The 24,493-nt window shown below is 41.3% G+C and overlaps 1 gene segment (V, D, J or C); it reads left to right on the forward strand.

The window, feature by feature from the left end:
- Positions 1-24,010, forward strand: part of LOC109268036 (T cell receptor gamma constant 2-like) — a 31,881-nt gene extending 7,871 nt beyond the window's left edge. Inside the window, 5 exon segments of the C gene segment in view lie at positions 4,625-4,675; positions 13,032-13,361; positions 15,147-15,272; positions 21,755-21,802; positions 23,406-24,010. Of these exon segments, the coding sequence occupies positions 4,625-4,675; positions 13,032-13,361; positions 15,147-15,272; positions 21,755-21,802; positions 23,406-23,548 (698 nt within the window).
- The last annotated feature ends 483 nt before the right edge of the window (positions 24,011-24,493 follow it).

A 24,493-nucleotide genomic window follows, 5' to 3' on the forward strand; every position in this document is an offset into this window, starting at 1 on the left:
AAAGGAGGCTTCTGTGCTATGGGAGACCCTGTGCAGGAGGAAGTAACTACATAGAGTGGTGTGGACAAGGTACAGAGTTTTCAAAACAACTTAGTCCATGAAGCTTCCTGAGCTGAAAAAGATAAACTAGCCTCCAAAAAGAATCGTCAAAGAACCAACGAAAATACTATTATTTGAATCTAGGAACCAAATTTTACCCTTCAGAGCCTTGAGAGAAACAGTCATAGGGAATGTAGTAAAACAACAACAACAACAACAACCACAAAAGCCTACATTTGCATAGACCCTGGTAACCCAAGGGGGTGCAGTGAGAGGAGGAAGTGAGCTGGAGCTTCTCCAGAACCTTCTTCTGTGGAGCAGAGATGCCAGCACCCACCCCTAGGGATGGTGTGAGGTTATGAGATTAGAAATCCAAATGCTTAGCGTGCAGCCCTGAGTAATTATCGGTAGTAATTATCAGCATTTCCTTTAATCTCACTTCTGTCTCCATTCCTTAGCAAAAAATATTTGAGATAATTAATTAGAAAAATCTGCCTCAAGGCACTTTTAACAGTTTGTCTCTGCACAAGATATACCTGTGCCTACATCTGTGTCTCTGTATCTTTATTTTCATCTCCGTCTCTGTCTCTGTCTCCATCTCTGTCTCTGTCCCCGTCTCTGTCTCTGACTCCATCACTATCTACATAGCCAAGTCTCTGTCTTTATCATCTAGGTGTGTTTACACTGACTCCTGCCTACCTATCTGGAAATGGACTGATGGGATGTTGTTGCCACAGCCTGACGAGTATTCTCCAGACAGATCAGAAACCTCAGAAATTGCATTGCAAGGTGGCCTAGGTTTGACCCACAATTTCCTTCCCTGACACCAGCCGTCACACACCTTACACTGATCTGAGCTTCTGGCCATCAGGGTTCTCAGGTTCCATCTTGTGCTTTGAGGCAAAGCCTGGGTAGACACATGGCCACTTACCAGCAACCACCTGTCACTTTTCTCTGAGCGAATGAGTTTGTTCCTATATCTGTTCAGATTATGTGAGAACCTTAAGAAATTACTTAATGCCTCCTCTGGATATTTTGAGGAAAAGTCTGTTTTATGTGCTCTCTCTCTCTCTGTCTCTCTGTCTCCCTGTCTCTGTCTCTCTTTCTGGTTAGTAGCCAACATGACAACCAGAAGTATCTCTATCCACAGGAGGAACAAAGGATAAATACATTTACGTACAGTACTCAGCATGCATCCTCCACCTTAGCCATATCGGTACCAACAAAAATGAACCAGGTTCTGGAGCATCTGATAAAACTTGGCCTCTTGTAACACTGGCTGAGAGGAGTTAGATGAGAACAATAAACTGGCAGCACTGAGACACCCTGTCTCCTCCACTGTGATTCTTTTTACAAAGTCCATAGAACAGAGTAGATGGAGCCATGGACAAATGGGTACCAAGTATGAGAGAAGCCAGGAAGTCGGCCCCAAGCCCTCTCTTCAGTTCTGGTCCTTTTGCACGTGGGCAACCTCAGCCCCCGTCCCAGCCTCAGCCTCAGCCCCTCCCCGTGCTCCCTGACAGGTACCTCAGTTCTAGAATCAAGAGGAAAAGAAGCAGACGGCCACCAGGTGCACCTGCAGGACGGCAGCCTCCTGTGCCAGCTTCCCGTTGCCTCCTGATGACAGCCGTTGTCTGGGGTTGTGGAGAACAGCCGAGTGAGTCAGGGACCCTCAGCAATTCGTCCTGAGATTTCCAGGGAGTCTGGGTGACACAGGCCGCATGACGAGGGGACTGGGATGGAGGGAGGGCAGGCGACTGCGGTCCCAGACGGGACTCGAGGGCCGGGTGCTGCACCACACGAAGGCAGACGGAGGCTGGTGCTGCTGGGATACAAGTGCCCGGAGGAGAACCCTTGTGTGCGGTTCTGTGACCTCGCCAGGGTCTGCGCGTGCCTGGTGGGTAATGCAGCCTCGGTACCCACTCGCTGAACGGATGTGTGAATAGATGAATCTTAGGGAGCAGTACTGAGCAAGCACATTCAGGGTACTTCCTGTGATGAATCCTCAACCGTGCATTCTAGAGCCTTGAGAGACATACGTACACACAGACACATACATACCTGTGTGCATATACATGTAGACACATTATTATTACAGAGTGGCATGTAATCTATTATGTTCTCATAAGTGTATATGGAAGAAATAAAGTCTGCCGTTTAAGAACATGGGTTCCAGATACAGATCCTCTGCTGTAAATTACTGTTCTGCCACTTACTCACATCAGACCTTTGATCAAATGCCTTGTATGTCAAAAGCCTCCTTTTTCCCATCTGAAAGATTGGAAATAATAATAAATAAATAATAAATAAATAAATAAATAAATAATAAAAGCACCCCCTTAGTAGGCTTTGTGAGGATTAAATGAGAGGATTAAATGAGCATATTTGTAGCAAAGTGCCCCTCACATAAGAATAATTCAGTATTGTGAGCAATTTTATGAGAAATAAGAAAATGAAATACCTATTTTTTTCCGAAAGTTTTAAAATAATGAATTAAAAGATAAATTTTGCCTTTGTTTTCTTCCCTGTTTGAAATAATTAATGAAGACAAGACACATTTTCCAGGAATGTGTCTGAAGTGGTGATTCATCCCCCTTCTTGGTTCCTGACATCTGAACCCTTCTGCTGTGTCCAAGGAATCCCCACCTTATGTGCCTTGGTGAAACAATGAATGCATTCTCACCATCGGAAGGAGACCTTCCAAATACGGTTTCTCAGTATTCCTTAGGTAAATTCAGCTGAAAGTGTGGGCTCCCCCAATTAGACACACTCCTCACAACTGCCACCCTTTCACACACACGCACACACACTCACATAGGGACACATGCACACACGAGCACACACAGGCACACGCATGCACACACATGTCCATGCACACACACAGGGTCCGTAAGGAAACGCCCAGCAGTGATGACGGTGTAGGGAACCTTGCTCCAGAATGATAATGGCTGCCTTCTCTTCTCCTTCTCCTTCCCAGAACACACTGTCTTCCTGAGGAAGAATCAGTCCTCTTAGTTGTAGGCCATTGCCTTCTGGTCTACCCCTCTCTACCTCCTCAACATGAAACTGCCTAGTGTTGATCACTTCAGAAATGGCAGTCATTGGAAAGCAGGGAAGATGGGCCAGTTGCCTCAGGAGGAAAATCCAGCCATCCTGGCTTCTTCCTTTCTATTTTTCTCAAGAGGATGCAAGCTGGAGTTCACATCAGCTCCACGTGGTATGTGACAGAGCGACACATAAGTTTTAGGCGGAAATGCTTCAAGTTTTAATGCACACAAACATTTAGAGAAAACCGTATGAAAATCATAAAAGCAAGCAAACACTTAGGTGAAGAAAGGTTGGAGAAAACGAGGAATGTGGAGAAGAAATGCAGAAAACTGAAGTGCTAATAATGTTTGACTAATTTTCCAGGTTCCTACGCAAGAATGGTCACAAAAGCATTTTCACCATGGAAGTTTGGGGCAAATACTCATGGTTGGCCGTATGGAATGTTAAATTTGAAAAACGATAGCAGTACTAATAAGAGCTAATCATTACCAAAACTTTACTAGATTCCAGAACCTGTGTTAGCAGTTAATAGAAAACTGAAATACATTCACCTATTTAATATGCATTGACTTTTGAGATAGGAATTTTTATCACATCTATTTTCAGATGAGGATTTTGAGACAGAAAGAGATTCAGAAATTTGCACCGGTTCAGGAAACTCTGAAGTGACAGAGATAAACGGTTCATAGGTTCAGACACGAAAAGATGTTTCAATGACACGTGGAGTTGCTCAGAATATAAAGTGAACTGAAACCAGCTGAAGAGAAAATGATATTCATATTGCACCTTTAGCTGCTAGATTCATTTACACTCCACGAAAATATTTATGTCCCTTTTTCAGGAAAGAAGAGATCAGAACTTCACACACAACAATGGAAAGAGTGACTGGTCTTGGTAAAACGTTCGTGGGCATTTTTATCTCATCTTTAACCCTTTTTCTCCAAGTTTCTTCAAGGAAGATCTTTCTGTTGGCATATTTGCATTTTCAGTTAATAAAACGTATCCTCTTTCAGAAATACAGTCCCCAGTTGCTAACGGAGCAGGCCTGGTGTTTATGAGAACAGAAGGGATTTCCTTTGATGCGTTCTCTGAGCGGTTTCACACACTTGAACACCTGGAAATCAAAACCTCTTAATTCCCTGAACACTTTTCCTAGTAATTTAGAAAAGTCGTTGGTTGACCACTTGGCCCTGATCTTTTCCTTTTCTTTCTTTCTTTCTTTCTTTCCTCCTTTCCTTCCTTCCTTCTTTCTTTCTTTCTCTCTTTCTTTTTTTCATTTGCTTTTCTGGTTTCCTTTTTCTATGAGCACTTTTCTGTGATTATTGCCTCCATGGAAAGCAGACATTTGTGTCAATTAATCTGAGGAAAACATAGAAAATATGAAATGCCATGAAGCCTATATTCAAGGACTTCCAGGGGAATCCAGAAGATCAATTGCCAGGACAAGGTTCCTACCTGCTGGTCATGCCATGAGGCTCAGGAGAAGGCTGACATTTTTGAGGAAACTCGAACTAGTGTGATAACCTCTAACCAGTGTGATGGATCAAGATATCTACAGAAGGAACTAGGCTCATAGTAACTCCTCCCGGTAAGTAACTTTGTCCTGTTTTGATCCTGTGAATGAAAAACTGATAGAGGTTTTTTAGGAAAGACAATGTAGGATCACCTCAGCACATGGACAGCAGTTTTGGAGCTACGGGTCACTATAGATGGAAACAAAACTACTTTTGTTTTATTTCCAAAGGAATGGGTTTCTTTCCTTCCCTGCTTGCAAGCAGATTGAAAATCTACTTTTACAAAATATACACATAAAAGTACAGATGCAGGCTTGAAATTAAAATATTTGTAAGCCTGTGTCTGTAAACTATTTATGTAAATTATTGGTTCAAGGTGAGGTTTTTTTTTGTGGGTCTTTAAGTGAGAAACACTTTGATTAAGTACCTTTAGTATTAACAGTGCTCCTCTATTAACCTGCAAAACCCACATGATTGCTTTTGATCTCCTCTTCAACAGCAGTGCAAAAATTTAGCTCTTGCAGGAAATGCAGTAAATGACTATAGAACTTCAGTAAATCAACATAGTCTTATTACTTTAGCTTCTTAGAGGGTAGGCAGAGATTAGTCAAGATTTGTGCAATTGTAATCATGTGATACTGTGCCAAGATTGCCCAGGGTAATGGAATTTGTGAGCTCGGTAAACTATTTCAGTTCTACAGTCCAAGAAAAGAATCTATCTTCATGGTTCAATATTCTTGTTTGTTCATGTATTGTCTCAGCAAACATTTACTGAAGACAGTGTCTAGGCTGGACGCTAGAGATAAAAGGGGCACAAGACGTAGTCCCAATGCTCCAAAAGCTTGCAGTCTAGTGGACAAATATTCTCGATTGTGACTTCTTGGGCCCCTGTTTTTCAGCATGTGGCCACCGGAGACACAGAATGTCTTAGGTTCATGAGCCCTTTTGCTTTCTTACTTTCTGTAATACTTATTGCTTATAAAATCCATACATTTTGTTTAGTGGAACATTTGATAAGGGGGCCCCAAACCATCTGAGTAAAAAGAATAATAATATTAGCTACTATTTACTGAGAGCCATGTACCATGCTGACTAGTTACAGTGCCTTATCTCAGTCCTCAACAGCCTGCCCAGGAGACCCTCTTATTTTAATATCACTGTTGGGGAAACTGAGGCTTAGAGAAGTTCAGTTATTTTCCTAAATTCACATGGCTAGGTACTATGGCAAAATTTGGGACCCAATAAAGACCTGTTTGTTCCATAGAGCATGGTCTAGGCCATTCTATGGTATTAGGAGCATTAAGCTTTATTTTAAATATGAATATTTAATTTTCTATAGCCTAACTTTCAAATCGACTCTTCAGTTGAATGCTTAACTCATAAGCTCATAATTTGTATTATTACTCATAAGATGGGAAAGACAGAACCAAACTGTCCAGGCAGAGAGGGGTCAGTTCATCCATTCTTGGCTAAGTTCATATACAATGTGATTTTGCTTGAGAATCATCCTTGTTTAATGCTATCAGGGCCCATTTTTATATACTTATATAAATATTGAAAAAAATAAAGGCACAATTTGTAAAGAGGTGCAAAGGGAGATTTCTTTTTCTTTTCAAGTTAATTTCTTTATGGGGTGGGGAGGGGCAGAGTAAGAGAGAGGGAGAGAGAGAATCCCAAGCAGGTTCTGAGCTGTCAGCACAGAGCTTGAAGTGGGGCTCCGCTCCTGAACTCTGAGATCATGACCTTCACTGGTATCAAGAGTCTGATACCCACTGAGCCACCCAGGTGCCCCCAAAGGGAGATTTCTGTAAAAGCTTTTCAGACAGTGGGCTGGGTATGGCTGGGCTTACAAAGCATTTGGTGCTGGCACACTGCTCAGGGTCACAGGTAAATATTCTTTCATTCTTCCGTATAACGTAGGGAGGGGAGGCAGGGGATGCAGGGGCTGCAGGCTAGGTGCTGGTGCCGGCTCAGAATTCTCGGATTCACCCCCAGTTTGGTCACAAATGGCAGCGGGATCCTTGGAGAGGTAGGTGACTGTGTCCCAGTCCTTGGGGGTAGTTGCCACCTGAGCTTGCGTGGGCGACATTGACAAGGAGCTAACTTGCTAGAGCAACTGGGGATCCCTGAGGGGTGGGGATGTTAGTTAGGTCCCTCTGGAATTTCTGCGTTGAAAGGTTTGTAAAGAAATTTGTGTAACTTATTCATTTGATCTAGAAGCAACCAATGGAAAAGAATGAACAAAAAATTGCTAAACTTGTCATTTTGTCAGAAGGTGATTCATATCAGGTATGGACACATTTAACTGTGCAAACATATCCATAATGTCATGAGCTGATTTCTCTGTTTGTTTTTTTCTAAATTCAGACTAGTAAATGTGTTCTTTCTTCATTAGTCTTAGACATGAAATTTTGCCCAGATGAGGGAAAACGCCTCCCAAGGATGTTTCTATACTGCTAGGTGTGGTCACCTACAAGCTTTTAAAGAATTTTCACAATGCTGGTAAAACAATGAAATCATGAAAGTAATGATATATTTTGGTTTCCTTAGTGGTTGTGATCAGAGACACAAATGAATTCATAAGTTGAAAAGCAACCTTCTTGTCCTCTTTTTTTCCATCTGACTGCAATATAAATTCTAACAGTCTGATTAAATAATGGTGACAGAGATATAATAATTCATGAGGTCCTTAAAGTTTTGTGGGAAAGTGTGATGCAGAGGAAAATATGGGCTTTGATTCTGGATCTATCAACTTCTGAATAATCATCCTTTAGCAAATAAATTTTAATTAGCTGGCCGTTGCTTTCTTAAAATGATAAAAAATAGTACATGGCCATTGTGGAGAAAAAAGGAAAAGAGAAGAAATAAAAATTGTATAGTGACATATATTACTGTTAACATTTGCTATATTTCCATCCATTCATTCTGTCAATGTAAAAAAACATCTCGAGTGGCTTGTTTTGAAGACTAAATGAAATTATAGCTACCACATCAGTTGGGACAGGGTCAGTGATTAAAAAAAAAGTCAATACTGGTGTGCCTGTGTGGGTCAGTCAGTTGAGCAGCAGACTTTGGCTCAGGTCATGAGCTCACAGTTTGTGAATTCAAGCCCCGTGTCGGGGTCTGTGCTGACAGCTCAGAGCCCGGAGCCTGCTTTAGATTCTGTGTCTCCCCCTCTCTGCCCCCTCTCCTGCTTGCACTCTGTCTCTCAAAAATAAATAAATTTTTTAAAAAATTTTAAAAATTCAATTGTATAGAATTCAAATTATCACCAGTGGAGGACTTTGTGAATCAGGAGTACAGGAAATGTATCAGTTATGATTTAGTCTACAGGTCATTTTAGAACAATTGGTCAGTATTGGCAGAATACCTTTAATTTCTAAGACTCATCGTTGCATGATTCTAAAAATGCCTAGAATGTAGTAAGCATCACTTCAAATATTGTTAGCCTGAACATAAGGTGATCTCTCACTTTTCAGTGGAAAATGAGATATAAAAAGGACAGGTTTTACAACTTGAATATGTAAAATTATAATAATATCCATATAGAGTTAAATATTCACTTATAATATTTAATGTCTTATTTGGATTATACTGCAGATTAAAAATTATATCATTATAAATACCATTTGGGAATACTGCTTATTTCTGCTCTCACATTTTATTGAAAATTTTAATCAAAGTATTCACACGCATCTAAAATGTATACTTTAGAGCAAATTTCTGAGTCATTGCAAGGTCTGAGTGTCTGTTTTGGGATTCCCAGATAATGATATCCCTGAATATTTTATTGGAAGAGACAATTTAGCCACTTACAAAATAAAAGCATTCTTTTCATTTATACTGTCTTTCTATGTGTGTGAGACAGAAGCATGAAGTATAGAGTCTTTAGTCCCAAGTCGTATTTACTAAATCCACATTAAACTGCTTATTGTCTTTTACCAGTGCGACTTCCAAAACTAGTCTCATCAAGTTTATTTCAGGTTTGTATCTTGTCCAAGTAGTATTGTTGGATCAAAGTTGAATGGACTAGAAGAGCCTCTTTTAATAAGTGGCCCAGGACTGAAACATAAGACAACCCCTCTTTCGTGAGGGATGATGTTGGGAACGAAAGCTTCACCTTCTTCTCTGGCATTTCAGGGTGGTTGAATTCCACACGTTTTGCGTTTGTATCACAGAGAGGGATTTGGAAACTTCTTCTTTCGTTTTTCATGTGATCTCTGAGTTAGACCTTCTTAAGCTCTGAAGCCCTGAGGCTGAATGCACAAACGATTTCTCATTTATTTATACTGTCTCTTTCCAACGACTATTTGAGAAGGCATCAAATAAAAGACACAAGTACAGTTAGGCCATGAAATAAAAATAGAAGACCAGACACGAAGGAAAGCAGAAGAAAAAGGCCTGGGATGATCTAGCAAGAAATGGGAAAACTTTATGTTCAAAGGTGGGAGAAATTGTGGTGGACACATACTTTGTATTATCTGATAAAATGAAGTATACCAAAACTTCATATGTCTTTGAAATCATAAAATTGGAAAAAACTTTCGATGCATGCGTCCTTTAGGGGGACTATGAAGTGAAATAGCAGGCATTGCCTTCCACATCCATTTTATAAGATGGAAGGAGTGGTTTTTCAACAAAGCCTTTCATGCTACCACGGCATCATTACTATGGGCACAGTGACATTTAATGTCATTCACAGATGGTGACCTTCAGCAGACAAGGTCAGGCAGGTGTGATAGTCTAGGGATCTAACGTGACAATAGGAGGCTTGGAGGAGCGGGTAACCGACCATTGATGTAGTCATTTGTCTGGAAGGCCCACTGTAGGAGATTCAAGCAAAATTTGGGGCATGATTAGAAGGAAGGCGGTTTGAGGTAGAAATTTCTGGTGAAAGCTTGGAATTTGCTTTGGACCACACAGGTGAAGCAGTTCCATGAACTGACCGCATGTTACTAGGCTTTAGCCAATGTTCCTTTGACTTTTTTAACACTGGAAATGCAGTGGATAAGACAAGTGATTGCCTATTAACTGGTGTGTCAAAGGCACATTCCAGTGATGATGGCTGAGTGAATTGAGACATAGTAGAGCAAAGTGGGGTGCAAACGAAGGAATGAGTCTCCATGCTTGATTTACCTAGACCCAATCATTACCTCGAGTACTGTATTCCCATTAGTAAGAAAGATGTGGTCCCATGCGATTAAAATGTCATGTTGGAGTACACAATTCATCTAAAGAAATTGCTAATAATCATGATAATGATAATAATATACTTTCTCACTTCCATAGCATGTTTGGTTGTGGAAATCTTAGGAGAGATTTTAGTATCAATCCTCACAGCAAAGGTCAGCATAGACAACATTGTGCAAATATTGTAATAGGATCAGACCTTGCGTTCGTGTGGACTTGTATAAAGTGTTCGTGTACATTGTGTGTAACTGTCATGAAAGGGTTTGGTCCAAGAATGAAATAGATCATGACAGATATGCTTTGTGAGTTGACACATTTCCTTTCCTGACGGTGAAAGGGTATAGTCAGAGAGCCCAGGATTTGCCCCAGGCTGACCTGGAGCCCTATCTCTACCACGTACTGCTTATGTGAATTTGGCGATTATTCTCTGCCCTCAGTTTCCTCATCCATCAGGTGGGATAACAGGAGGCATTCAGCAGGAGTCACATGAGAATTAAATGAGACTGGGGATAAATTACATGGCACATCACGCAAAATATAATAGGTGCTGGTAGAAGTTCCCCCTTTTCACACCTAATGGGAGAATTGTATCCACTATGGTGGGTGGTCTGTAGCCAATCATACTGACAAAGCAGAAATTCTCCAGAGGAGTCAGCTGTACTTGTAACTGCTCCAATGGGAAGTTCCCTTGCTGTCCACTGATAGACAAATAACTTGAATTTAGAGGGATTTGTACCTGTTTACTGGATTTGTCCCTCACTGGGCCACAAAAATGAAATTAAGATTGTATTTTTGTAGTTCTTCTATGTACTTTAAAACTTATTTATCTTAATTTATATTACCTCTAACTTCAACAGGTTTGGGCTTCATGCTTATAATAGTAGAAAAACAAAGGTTGAAAATATAGTTACAATGTACATAGAAACATAGTTATAGATAGATGTAGGGCTTTTAAATGCACTTAGAAATGTCATAAATTTGAAATTCATATTTACATATGAAATAGCTTTAAATAATTATTTAATAAAAGAAATATGGTTGAATAAAATGAGAAATTTGGAGTCAATATGAATATGCAGGTTTGAAATACCACACTTAATTGAAAATGTGGTTGTATTTGGTTAATTTATATAGAATTCATACTGCTTCATATCAATAAAATAGATACAACTCAGACAATTTACACCCAAGATTTTTTTAACTTTGAATGTGCACAAATGCACTGGACAAACTTATTTATTTTGTAAACTGGTTTCTATTTTATGCATCAATAAAATGATTGTGGCCATAAAAAAAAAACTGTTAGTAAGCTTAAAAAGAATATTGAAAGAAAAAGCATGTAATATAATTACCCAACATATAGGCACTAATCTTATATAATCAAGTATACTATTTAATGCTCAGTTGAGAAAATGATGGAAGTTCAAGATTCCCTCTATCCGGAAAAGAATGAAACTTCAGGATCTAGCTGAGGAAAAAGGACAGGAGATAAGCATCGTATTTTTCCATCCAGAAATTTTCCATATTCATCTTTGATTTTCAGGTTCTTTACAATGATGAATCAGAAGTAATCCTATAAAAAACCAAGTTCCTAAGATGAAAACTAGATTCTTTAGTGTATTGACTAGAGGCAAAAATGATGTAAATATCATGTACTTTGAAAAATTAGTCTTCTCTAATATAACAAACTTTTAAAATTAAAAACAACATACATGGTTGGAGAAATGTAGACTTTCTTACTATTATAATCAATAAAATATATATATTTGCAGCACAAGTAAGATGTACAAGTTTAAAACAACCACATTATGATCTAATTCTATGTATAGCATGAATAAAAAACTCACTGTTTGCTTACTGATTTTGTATAAAAATCAGGAGGTTTGTAGCATTCGCAGAAATTTTCAAGAATATTTTTCCTTTTTTTCTCAAGGAAGAAATAAAATTCTTCTTTTCTTCGGAAATTGTCCACAAAATTATTATTCTAACTCCAAACTAGCCCAAAGAGAAAATGTGTTAACGTTTGTGTTTCAGTTGGAAATCAAACTGGAAGGGTTCTAGTCTTTATCATTTCAATGATTAATTAACAATCAATGTATAAGCAAGGAACATTCCAGCCCTCAAGTGACATGCCCTTGACAAGTATGATGTTTCATTACATATTTTCACATTATGTGTGTGAGATACTCTGTTAACATTATGCCAGTTACATACGACTTTATCCAGCTGACAAAATCAAAGAAAATTATGGGTACAAACACAAGTTCAGCAGACGTGTAGGGCAGATCCAAATTTGGGGGAGATGCTAAGCATCAAAGTACGGTGTCTTCTTAGTCACGTGTCAACATCAAATGAATTTCCAATATAAAATGTGCTTTGAGTGAACATTTTCTAAAGCAAAACAAAATTCTGACTAGTGCATTACTTGCACTATAAGGTTCATATAAGAGCATTTCTGAAAATAATCAATAAATTTTAAGTAGCAGTTTTGGAAATATTGCCACATTGCTTCCAAATTCAAGGCACTTGTAGGGGTGCCTGGGTGGCTCAGTGGATTAAGCACCTGACTTTGGCTCAGGTCATGATCTCACAGTTTGTGGGTTTGAGCCCTGCGATTTGTCTGTGCTGACAGCTCAGAGCCTGGAGCCTGTTTCAGATTCTGTGTCTCCCTCTCTCTCTGCTCCTCCTCTGCTCGTGCTCTGTCTCTCTCTGTCTCAAAAATAAATAATCATTTAAAAAAACTTAAATTCAAGGCATTGTAAATATTTTGGAGGTGCAGCTTTAAATGTTGTCCTACTCAAAATCCTGGCATAGTTTAGATGTGAGAGTGAGATGTTCTATAAAATCAGAAATCAAGCAGAAGGACTCCAGCATCAGAAGTGGGCATGGGATTCTTATTTGAAGCTAAATGGTCAACTTGATACATTGTCAAGTATGGGTGGAAATAGATTCCTTTTCCAACAAGTGACCATGTATTGTCTCAAAAAATTCCACATTTTAACCCATGTGGTGACCTTAATAGCTGTGACTTTGGGCAACTTACATAACCTCTTGAACCCCTTTTCCCATGGAAAGTAACAAAAGAAGCAACTCAGAACCCACTGTGGTTTAAAGGTCATGGTAAGCACTAACTCTATGGCAACTTTTCCTTCCTTTTAACTATGTGCTAGGTGGTTCCAACCACACAATGTTTCCATTTCTCTAATAACGTTTTGGTTGCTATTCTATTTTCTCCCACAGATAAAAATCCTGATGAAGACACTTTCCCCAAGCCCACAATTTTTCTTCCTTCAATTGCTGAAGTACAACTCCATAAGGCTGGAACATATCTTTCTCTTCTTGAGGATTTTTTCCCTGATGTTATCGAGATAGATTGGAAAGAACAGGATGGCAAAATAAGTCTGACGTCCCAGCAGGGAAACACCATGAAGACTCAGGACACATACATGAAATACACCTGGCTGACCGTAAGTGAAGAGTCAATGGGCAAAGAACACAAATGTATCGTTAAACAGGAGAAGAATAAAAGAAGGTTTGAACAAGAGATTCTGTTTCCTTCAATAAACAAAGGTATGGACATGTACACATGAATATAACCTCCCTGAATCTTTTGTTTCAAAGGGAATACCACACCTTACCTGTCAAGAATTAATGGAAAACAGGGAAAAAGAAATCTTTTCTGAAAGTTTTACTTTTTTCCTTTTTTTTTTAAGAAAACCAAACTTAATGTTTATTTATTTTTGAGAGAGAGAGAGCCCGAGACTGAGGGGCGGGGAGGGGCAGAGAGTGAGGGAGACACAGAAATTTGAAGAGGCTCCAGGCTCTGAGATGTCAGCACAGAGCCCAACGTGGGGCTCGAACTCATGAACCGTGAGATCATGACCTGAGCTGAAGTCGGACACTCAACCGACGGAGCCACCCAGGTGCCCCTAAATGTTTTACTTTTAATGGTAGCATAAAAGTCCAAATATTTCCCCACAGAGTTAAATATGATGGGCTTTGGAAGATATAAAGAAAAAGAAAAAGAAAAACTCACTTAGCCTTTGCTGCCTCAGTTTCATCATGCAAAATATGAAGGTCACAGTGACGTTTTTTAGCACCACTGTATGGATTAAATGAGAGAATACATATGAAAACACCTAGCAACCTTGCATACAATAAGTGCTCAAAAAGAGAGTGTGTTTTTGATGATCTTATTGATATGGAAATAAGAAAAATTTCACATCTTTAGGGAAGTTCTATTCAACAGTCAAACTTCCTCTCACCTCAATCTGGTCTACTCAAAGTATCACCCTTAAACAGTTACAGGTGACAAAATGCTGCTCCTTTGATGGAGCTGGATTGCAGTTCAAGTAAAAATGGCGATTTGGCTGCTGAGTTTTTAGTATGGTCTTGGGTGTTCCAGATTTGAATTTTATATAAGACTGTAAGGTGAAATTTGGTAACTGGAGAGGGGTGAGGTTACGTGTACAAACATTCTCCCATTGTCCACAATGGATGTATTTCTACCCCTGGGAAATGCTGCCCAGCAAACACTTCCTGCCGTCCGAGCGTGCGCCAGGCCTGGAAGGGAGGCGGGACGGACCACTGTCCCCAGGAGGATCACTACAGTAGGGCGAATACACTTTGCCTAATCACCCAGGGTCCCTGGTGATTCAGACATGGTGTCCTGAAGGAGCCCCATTGTGCAGAGGCTGGTCATATTTGACAATGGGGGCAGAGCTGAATGTGCCCTGGCTCGGCTGTGAGCCAGGAACTCTCTAGACTCAGAAGTCAAGTCCTGAACATTAACATAAAAGACCAGGGCCCCAGAGGGCCCATAAGAAGGAACCAGTTTGTACTTGCTCTGTGGTTAACAAGCACTTTTTAAGCAGCGGGGAACAAACACATAGCAAGACATGTGAAGAGCTTTGCTATATTTCTGAGGTAAGACTTTGTCCTTTGTCCTCTGGGAGTGTTAAATAAACAAACAACAAAGCCTGTAGTCCCAAGATGGCAACACTTAACTTAAAAGCTTGAGTCACTCCACCAAGACTTAATACCTAATCCCAGTGCAATTGCAACCCCCAGAAGAGTAACCTTTAACCTGTCACCTAGGGAATTTCCTAGCCAGCACCAGGTACTTTCCTAATTGACCCCTTCCTTCCCCATGAAGGTGACCTTGCCTAAATCAGTGGACTCCTTGCTAATAATCTTCTTTTTTCCACCCCCTGTCTATTGTTAAAATATTCCTTTCCTGTCCTCCTTTGGAGCTCCGGTCTAAGTGCTAGATCAGATGCTGATTCACACATTGATTGACGAATACAGCTACTGGATCTTTAACATTTACTTGGTTGACTTTTTGTTCTTTAACAGCTGTGGTGGAGGCAAGAGGATCCGAAGTAGACCCACAGGGGCATTCGGAGACAAGGCAAAACACAGGGGTGGTCACTGTGAGCCCTTTGAGTTCACTGTCCTCCTCACCGGTTTCAAGGGCTGCAGGTGAGTTCCTCTTGGTTCGAAGCTCCCCTCTCTTTGCCTTCGGGCTGCTGATCTAATGGGACTTCCTTTCCAGGACAGGTCAGCTTGGGCTGCAAGGGTTATGCCCAGAGCCTGGTTGAGCCGGCATGTTTATCTGGAACCCTGTGGAACTGGCCTATTTGGCCAGAGCCCAGCTGAGCTGGCAGAAAGGTGTGCCTGGAGCCAAGCCCCCAACCTTTCAGACTGCACTTCCCCTGCTAGAAAAGTCAGCAAGGTTCCAAGAGAATTGTTGGTGGTGCACACGGAGTCTTGTGTCCTGAACGCAGTAACAGCCAAGTCTGAGACACTGAGAGCAGTTGTCCTGACAAATGCGAACAGAACTAGAAACGCAGCTCTTGGGTCAATCCAGAGTTCCCCTGTCCCTTCACCCAACCCCACACTTCTCCTAGTTCCAGAAAAGGGCTTATAGATGGTTGGCTTTAGGAAAGCAAAGTCCTTCTTGCAGGAACCTGCATTCTTTCTCTGTCCTCAAAGTGATCCATCTGATCAAGTCCATGAAATGTAAACACAGCCCACAAGTGCCTGGGACTGAGGGAAACTAAGGGAAAGAGGTCTTTTTAAAATACAAACTGCTCGGGGCGCCTGGGTGGCGCAGTCGGTTAAGCGTCCGACTTCAGCCAGGTCACGATCTCGCGGTCTGTGAGTTCGAGCCCCGCGTCAGGCTCTGGGCTGATGGCTCAGAGCCTGGAGCCTGTTTCAGATTCTGTGTCTCCCTCTCTCTCTGCCCCTCCCCCGTTCATGCTCTGTCTCTCTCTGTCCCCAAAATAAATAAAAAACGTTGAAAAAAAAAATTTAAAATACAAACTGCTAAAGGGCTCCTGTGCCTAAACCCTGGCTCAGTGTCCTTCGTAATTCCAGGGACACATACAAACCTTAACACTTTCTCCATAAATGTCTCCGTAAATGTCAGTGACTCCAGGGTCTTTGCAGCGATCTGTGTGTCCACAAATACACGTCGTCAATGTGAGATATTTTTCTCTCTGGAGACATTGTCAAAATTGGTTTATAAAGAGCTCTATATTTCTTTGGTTTTTAGACAAACGCTTGTGAGGACTGGGCATTCTAGACCTCTCAGAAAGGGAGAAACTATCCCATGCGCGTTTCAACTTCACGTCGGGCCTATGTCTGGTTGTTGTTTAAGCAAAGCAGACCTCTTTTTAGAATTGTCAGCACGAAAATTAATTAGAATTTTCATGTGCCTGGGTTTACTAAAATTCAAATAAGTAGATGGGATCTCAGTTACAAAATGTTTAAAAAAAACAGCTTGGGAGAATGACAGACTTTGATGTTTCATACGTTTTTGTTTGTTTGTTTGCTTGCTTTTTAGTATTTTTATTTTCATTTCAGTTAGTTGGCACGCAGTGTGGCTCTAGTTTCAGGAGTACAATCCAGCGATTCAGCACTTCATAGGTCACCCTGTGCTCATTAGGACGAGGGCGCTCCTTATTCCCATCGCCTATTTAACCCATCCCTTCCCACGTCTCATAAAATTTTTATGGGTAATTTCAGCTCAACTTTTAGGAACGAGTAAATTGAATAGATACAAATAAAATAAAAAATTTTAGATAAAGTGGTAGTTTCCCAAAGCTTTGGGGGAACTAAAACCTTAAAGTGTTGCTGAGTGAGGTCACCTGTTAAATTACGTTAAATTCATTAAATATCTAGAGCATTTCCAAGTGTGATAAAATAGTCAATTATTAGGGCATCTGGGTGGCTCAGTGGGTTTAGCGTCTGACTTTGGCTCAGGTCATGATCTCACGCCTCATTAGTTCGAGCCCCGCATCAGGTTCTGTGCTGATGGCACACAGCCTGAAGCCTGCTTCAGATTCTGTGTCTCCCTCTCTCTCTGCCTCTGTCCCCCCTGCTCATACTGTGTCTCTGTGTCTCTCTCTTAAAAATAAATAAAAACTTGAAAGAAATAGGAAATTATTTTTTATTTCTTTTTTTTGAAGTTTATCCATTTATTTGGAGAGAGAGAGAGACAGAGCACGTGAGCAGGGGAGGGAAAGAGAGGCAGAGAGTGAGAGAGAGAGAGAGAGAGAGGGAGAGAGAGAATCCCAAGCAGGCTCTGCACTACCAGCACAGAGCTGAAACCCAGGAACTATCATGACCCGAGCCAAAGTCAAGAGCTGGACGCTCAACTGGCTGAGTCACCCAGATGCCCCATAAATAGGAAATTATTAATTAAGGAACATAGGTTTATCTCTTTTTGGTTTTCTTAATGCAGAGAAACTGAAGATACTTTTGGGCCTGCTTGTAAATGTACTTTGTGCTTTACTGAAAGATTGTTTTATAAGGAAGCAGATGTTTCTAGAAATTATGAAATGTATTCACAAGTTCGCCACTCCAAAGGATGCTGTTTGACAGTTCACAACTGCTTCCTTATTAACTTTTGTTAAAAATGAAGGTTTCTAAGAGTTAAGAATTCTGATAAATTTAATGAAGACTACTGGAAATAATAAGGGAAACAACCCAGAATGCAAAGAACATAAGGTGTGTATTTTTAGTAAGGAAAAGTCTGATGCATGGAGTTGTATTTTTTCAGAAAAGAAAGAAAGAAAGAAAGAAAGAAAGAAAGAAAGAAAGAAAGAAAGAAAAAGAAAGAAAGGAATTTTCTCTAAAGGGAGGCTCATTTAAAGAGGGTAAATTCAGAGGGCGCCTGCGTGGGTCAGCTGGGTCAGCATCAGACTTCGGCTCAGGTCATGATCTCAGGGTCGGTGAGTTCAAGCCCTACATTGGGCTTTCTTCTGTCAGCATGGAGCCTGCTTGGGATCCTCTGTCCCCACACCTTTCTGCCCCTCCTGGGCTGTGCTCTTTCTCTCTCTCAAAAATAAATAAACACAAATAAATAGATAGATAGATAGATAGATAGATAAATAAATAAATAAGGTAAATCAAGACAAGTTCTGAATGTAAAAAAGAAAGTAGTAAAGATTTGCAAACATGGGATATTTGGAAAGGAATGTTATGTGTGGTCAGGACTAATATTGGCATGAAGAATTTTCAAAGCAAAAGTAAGCTGATCCCGGGGCACCTGGGTGGCTCAGTCAGTTAAAAGACTACTCTTGGTTTTGGCTCAGGTCATGGTCTTAGGGTTCTGGGTTCTAGCCTCAAATTGGGCTCCAGGCTGGCAGGGTGGAGCCTGCTTGGGATTCTCTCTCTCTCTCCTTCTCTCTGCCCCTCCCCTGCTCCTGCTCTCTCTCTCTCTCTCTCAAACAAATAAACAACAAAACAATACAAAACAAAAACAAAACAAAACAAAAAAAACAAAACAAAACAAAGCAAAAGTAAGCTGATACAGCATTAGATTTTGGTTTTCTCTCTGTCCAAAGGGCTAAGGGTTTTGTGGTTTTTTGCTTGTTTTCTTTGGAGTTTTGGTCTGCTTAAGTCTCTTTAACCTGGAACATTCCAAAGGATTTGTTAAACTAATTTGGCTTATTTGATATGTTAACGGGGAGCATTGTCAAATAAATATTCATACTAAGTTTTCTTTACAGTGTATTTATAAGATTGTGGCACTTGTAGATAAAGCCCATTCTGGTTCTCAAAAAAAAAAAAAAAAAAAAAAAAGATGGCCTCTCATGCCAGACTTGCTGTCCTAATGACCTTGTACCATGGCACCGGTGTGCTTCTGAATCCGAGAAATCAAGGTGAACAAACTGGCAGTGTATTCAAGAAAGAGTTGGAGTTGAGGGAAAACCAAGACGGTCACTTGGTTCTTTCTGACTCCCTGAAAAACCCTGTTTTTCTTGGTTTTTTTTTTTTTTTTTAGTTTTGTTTTTTCACTCTTTCACCCACCATGAGGCATTTAAGATGACTCAAATTATAAACAGGCATCAGTGGTAAGGATTAAATAATAGTACAAAATGACTTACCCCGAGTGTCTAACCTGCTAGGTGCATAATCCTGGAAAAATTGTTTTTTGTTCCAGAAGCTTCAGACCTCCTCCCTGGGGGCCCCTTGAACACCTGCAGCCCGACTTCATGCCACTGCCACTTAGTGCGGGCTGTCAACACGCCCCGGTTATTGTTTGTACATTTCTGGAAGGGTTGAAGCCTTTCCCTGCCGAGAGGCTGATGCCCTCCCTGTGGCGAGGACACTTTTAAAAAGTGGGTTTCCCCCTTGGGGCACATCTTCTGTGATCTCCAGGGACCAAGGCTCCTATTTTAGTGGGCAAGTAATAGACGCCTGAAGGAAAACCTTGCAAACTTTTTGGGATTCTCTCAGTGTACAACCTTCTGCTGATCCTTTCTGTCCTATGCTAGCCTGTCCAGAGGGTGTATGTCTACCCTGTCTTCTGCTCAAGCCTGTCACCACCAGGTTACGGAAGCCTTCTTAGATCACAGTGCAAAGGATCCTGTTGGTCACAGTTTAAAGCCTGGGGACTAGGTATTTTAGACACGTCATCAGAGGAAGAGAGCCCTCGAACCCCCAGTAGAAGAGGGACCTTACCGAGTGCTCCTGCTGTAACACTAAAGGTATGGAGCCTCGGGCACACATCACACCAGTACCCTTTCCACCTGACGCCAGGTCCTGCACAGACGCTGGACATTTCTGAATCAGATGGAGACAAAGTGAGGTAGCTCACCAATGCACAATGATAAGAGATTTTTATTTATCGTTTTTAAAGTTTTTGTTGGAATTCCAGTTAGTTCTCGTGTAGTGCTATACTAGTTCCAGATGTGCAGTATGGTGACCAAAGCCACTGTATGGAAAAGAAAGACATTTAAGGTATTTTAAAGTCAGCTTTTGAGAATATTTTAACATTTAACGTAATTATACTAACAGTTTCCTTCTTGGGATTTACCTGACAGTTTATACCTCAAACCCATCTTTTTAAGAGTGACAAAATTAGATTGTGTGGAAGGCATACAATTGCACACCTGAACCACGTGTGTAGGGACAAGGACACATTTGAACAGAAAAAGGATAAATCAAAACAACCTCATGACTCTCTGCATCCACCGGTCAATGATCTTTGTAAAAAAAAATTTTAATGTTTATTCATTTTTTGAGAGACGGAGAGACCCAGAGCGTGAGTGGGGGAGGGGCAGAGACAGAGGGAGACACAGAATCCGAAGCAGATTCCAGGTTCTGAGCTGTCAGCACAGCGCCTGATGTGGGGCTTGAACTTACAGATGTGAGACCATGACCTGATTCAAAGTCGAACGCTTAACCGACAGAGCCACCCAGGTGCCCCACGGTCAATGTACTTTTTAAGGAATTTTGTCTTTGTATGTATGTTGGATGTTTTTTATTTTGGTTGTTTGTTTTTGTATTGTTTTGTTTTTACACTCTAGATAAATACAACCCTCATCTCATGTTTTATATATTCAGGCAGCTATCGATGTGACTTGCCTATCATCCTATCCCTGCAGAAAGTACACCCAGATCCTGAGCTTCTGTAATAAATGGTCAGTTGGTAAAAGTAATGAGGGTATCCGGAAGAGATATATGAGAGTCCACGATGGTGGACTTAGGTTTGATTTGTATGGATTGTTGTACAAGGGGCGTTCCACATGCTGTAACTCATCTAACCCCCCACTACCGTCCCTGAGTGCCGGCTCTGCCCATCACTGGTATGATTCTCAGCAAGGTACTTAGAGACTCTAAATCCTATTTCCTTACGCGTAACATGGAGTCCTCCAAATCCAGCTCATGTCAGTGTCACCAGGATCAGATGAGATAACGCACGTGAACTTTCACAGAGTGCCTGGCACAGGAATAATCATCTAAGGGTACTGGTTTTCATTAGCCTTGTTGTCATGTCCACAAACACCTCCACTCTAGAAAATCATGTGCGGGACTTGCGGTTACCGGGGTGTGTGTGATTTGGAAAGGTAAGGCTGCTTCCGTTTTTACATGGGAAATTGACCTACACCAGCCTCCTTCCAACGTGTAAGATTCTGCTGTGGATTCTCTGGTTGGAAGATATCGTTTTGGTGGCCATGCTTCACGTGAGCTGCGTGTGCTCAGGACTTTACAGCAGCCACTGTTTCTGGATGTTTTTCCATTCAACAAGTATTTACAGAACACCTACTTTGCCACAGGCACTGTGCTGGGAGCTGTGAGGACAGAGGGAAAACAAGATGTAGTCTTAGACATTACTCCCCAGTTGTGAGGAAGAAAGAAAAAAAAATTCATGAACTTCAACATCTTCCTGCACCGAAATACAGTATATGAATTGATCTACAAAGAATTACAAAGAACCAGAGCAACATTTCTGGAATTGTCGGCTCCTATTTGTAATGGTTCTTTCTTATCTGTTGACAGATTCTATCTATCTGTATATCTACCTATCTGTGTATCTGTCTCTCTATTATCTATCTATCTCTCTATCTCTCTATCATCTATCTATCCATCCATCAAACCATCCACAGTACAGACACGAGTCAAATAATGGATATGAACAACAGAATAATACTTGCTCTCATTTCTTTTAGAGCTCGCTGCTGTTAACTACACAAAAGCTTCTCTGAAAGATGAAAATGGTAAGTTTTGTACTTGTTTCCTATATGTTAGGCTATAGCATTGTTTCCTCCGGATCAACTTAACTTTTCAACTTCTCTGGCTTCGGGTAGAAGCCTCACGATGGCAGGATCTTGCAAAATAGACTGAGTGGTAATTTAAGTCAGTCCATCATTTCCCAGGAGTCGTCTTCACACAGTAACTGCTGGCTTGGGAAGGAGAGGCCTGTAAAGTAGGGGTGCAGTGAGGGGCTCTGACGTCTGTTAACAACGCACTTCATGCATTTCTGTGGTCTTTGTTTCTACTAACTGAGGAAAATATGCTGTTGCTTTAGATTTTTTTTTTTAAGTCTCTATTCTTGCTGGTACTTAATAAATGATGCTGAGAGGTTCTTGGACAAAAGGCATCGTGTTACTGTCAGTGCATTTCGTTGAATTCTCTTAACACTCACTGTGAGTATTTCATTCTCATTTTGCCCCTGAGGACAAGGAGCTGAGATTAACTACGTCCCTTGTATCATGCCACACAGCGAGATCCGCGCTTCGCCCCAGGCTAGATGAATCAAGACTTCATACACTTACTCAGGTTTCATTCTTCCTCTACATCCCAAACCCAAGGCCCTGAGACAGGCTGCACACCTGGGGTGGGTGGGATGGCAGGACTTCGCGTGCCAGAATCCAGACTTACACCCCAGTCTTAATTATTTATTTGCAGGAATAGGGTTAGCTTATTTACATTTTCTGAGCCAACCACAAATGACACAAATAACACCCAGCTCAGTTATTGAAAACACAAGGCCCCCTATGTGGATTGTCTTGCTTCAGATATCTCATTTAGCAGCCACATAATAAGTACCTGTGAGTACATTCTAAGTATAAGTAGTAGTTCCTGGCCCTTTTCTCCCCGCGTATGCACAAAGGAAATGATGAGGACCATTGGCTCTAGTCCTGCTGATTTGTCCTCATGTCCAATATCAAGGGGCTCCTGGACTCTGGCTACTCGTCATCATCCTCCTTATCATCATCCCATTTTACATTTATCCGTAATCATTGGGTGTCTTGGGTATTCATTGCATGTAGAGATCAGAATGACAGAGTAGCTGAGAATGCGTCCTGAAACACCAGGTTGCTGAGATTGAAATCTGGCCTCTCGTACTTACTAGTTGCATGAAATCAGGCAAATTGCTCCTCTCCCTGTCCTCAGTATAAGAAAATGGGAATGAAAGTAATAATCTCATATGTTATTGCAAAATTAAAGAGGATTAAGGCTTTCTAGGCAAAGTTCTCAACTGACATTTAGTTTGTGGTTAATGGATATTGCCTAGTATTCTTACATAGGGACATGCGGGGGATGAAGAAATGCTAAAAGCTATTTATCACCAATGGTTTTCCCCCCCTGGGTTCATGAATTACAAACACAACCATGGTTTAGAATACTTTGGAATGTTCTAAGTGAATTTCACAGGTTTTTTACAGACTTGGTCGGCAAACTGGATTCTGAGTAGTCTTGGGGGTGGTGTTAGTGGTGATGGTGGTGTAGATGCTTACTCTCCAGTTGTACTGGTGAGAGAGTCACTTCAACCCAGGACATCAGAAATGTGTGAAACTAACCGATGGCTTCTTTTAGACCCCCGACAGGTGCAGCTCGTGAACACCTCTGCCTACTACACCTACCTCCTCCTTGTCATCAAGAACATGGTCTACACCGTCATCATCGCCATCTGTCTGCTTGGGAGACCAGCACTCTGTGACAATGGGAAGAGTTCCTAACCCATGGTGGCACCAAGGGTCCACTTTTCTCCATTGGCTATTGTCACTAGAAGAGTCTGCTGGAGATATAGCGGGGCTTTCTTTCTGCGTTTGGGTTATTTCAGTTCACATGTTTCTTTTTCTATGTGTCATCATTGCAGAACAGGTTTACAAACAGCTAGGCAGACAGGAAATGTCACTCTGCATGGAGAACAATTTCTGCCATGACTCAGGGATGGGGCCCGGGGGCATCCACGGGGGCTTCAGTACGTCTCTATCTTTCACCTCCGCCAGCTCGTCAGCAGCGCAGCACCCTCGCCTCTGAGTACACTTGGCGTGCAGCTTCCATAGAGCTCCTGGGGCTCTGTATCCAGATAACTTCCTGGAGGCCTTTTATTTTACATTTCTGGAAGCTGCCATCTTTGCTACCTGAGTTTTGTTATGTTTTTCATAATAGGCACAATAAAAACAATCACAAGTCTACTTTTGCCTCTGTGGACATTCATTTGTTGAGATCTGAGTACAAGGTAAGGGACAGCATGACAACTGAGCCTTCACATTCAGCGTTGATGTAATCATGGTCAATTCTACATTTCTAACTCTTTCCCTGAGAGAGTCCTTGTTCCAGTTAGGGTTCTTTGGGGCACTGGCCCCTGGGGAGCCCCAGCCAGTGAAGGTGCCCATGTTATTTCTCCTTCCAAGTCAGCAGATTCAGACTCATTTGTTTTAAGACGCTCTGCTGGTGACAGGATCACAAATCGCGTGACTGGCAGATGTGTTCAAACTTGTACCTGTATTTCATGGGCACCATGTTTCCCGAGAGCTGTACCAACTCTGGAAAGGGAGGGTGGTAGAGAGGTTAAGTGCATGGACTCTGAACTCCAAGTGCTTGGGTTTAAATCTTGGGTCTATCGCTATTTGAACTCTCTGTGCCATAATTTTCTCATTCTAAAATGGAGTTACAGT

Source organism: Panthera pardus, unplaced genomic scaffold (assembly GCF_024362965.1).
Source record: "Panthera pardus isolate Hobbes unplaced genomic scaffold, ASM2436296v1 HiC_scaffold_8, whole genome shotgun sequence".
Lineage (NCBI taxonomy): Eukaryota > Metazoa > Chordata > Mammalia > Carnivora > Felidae > Panthera > Panthera pardus.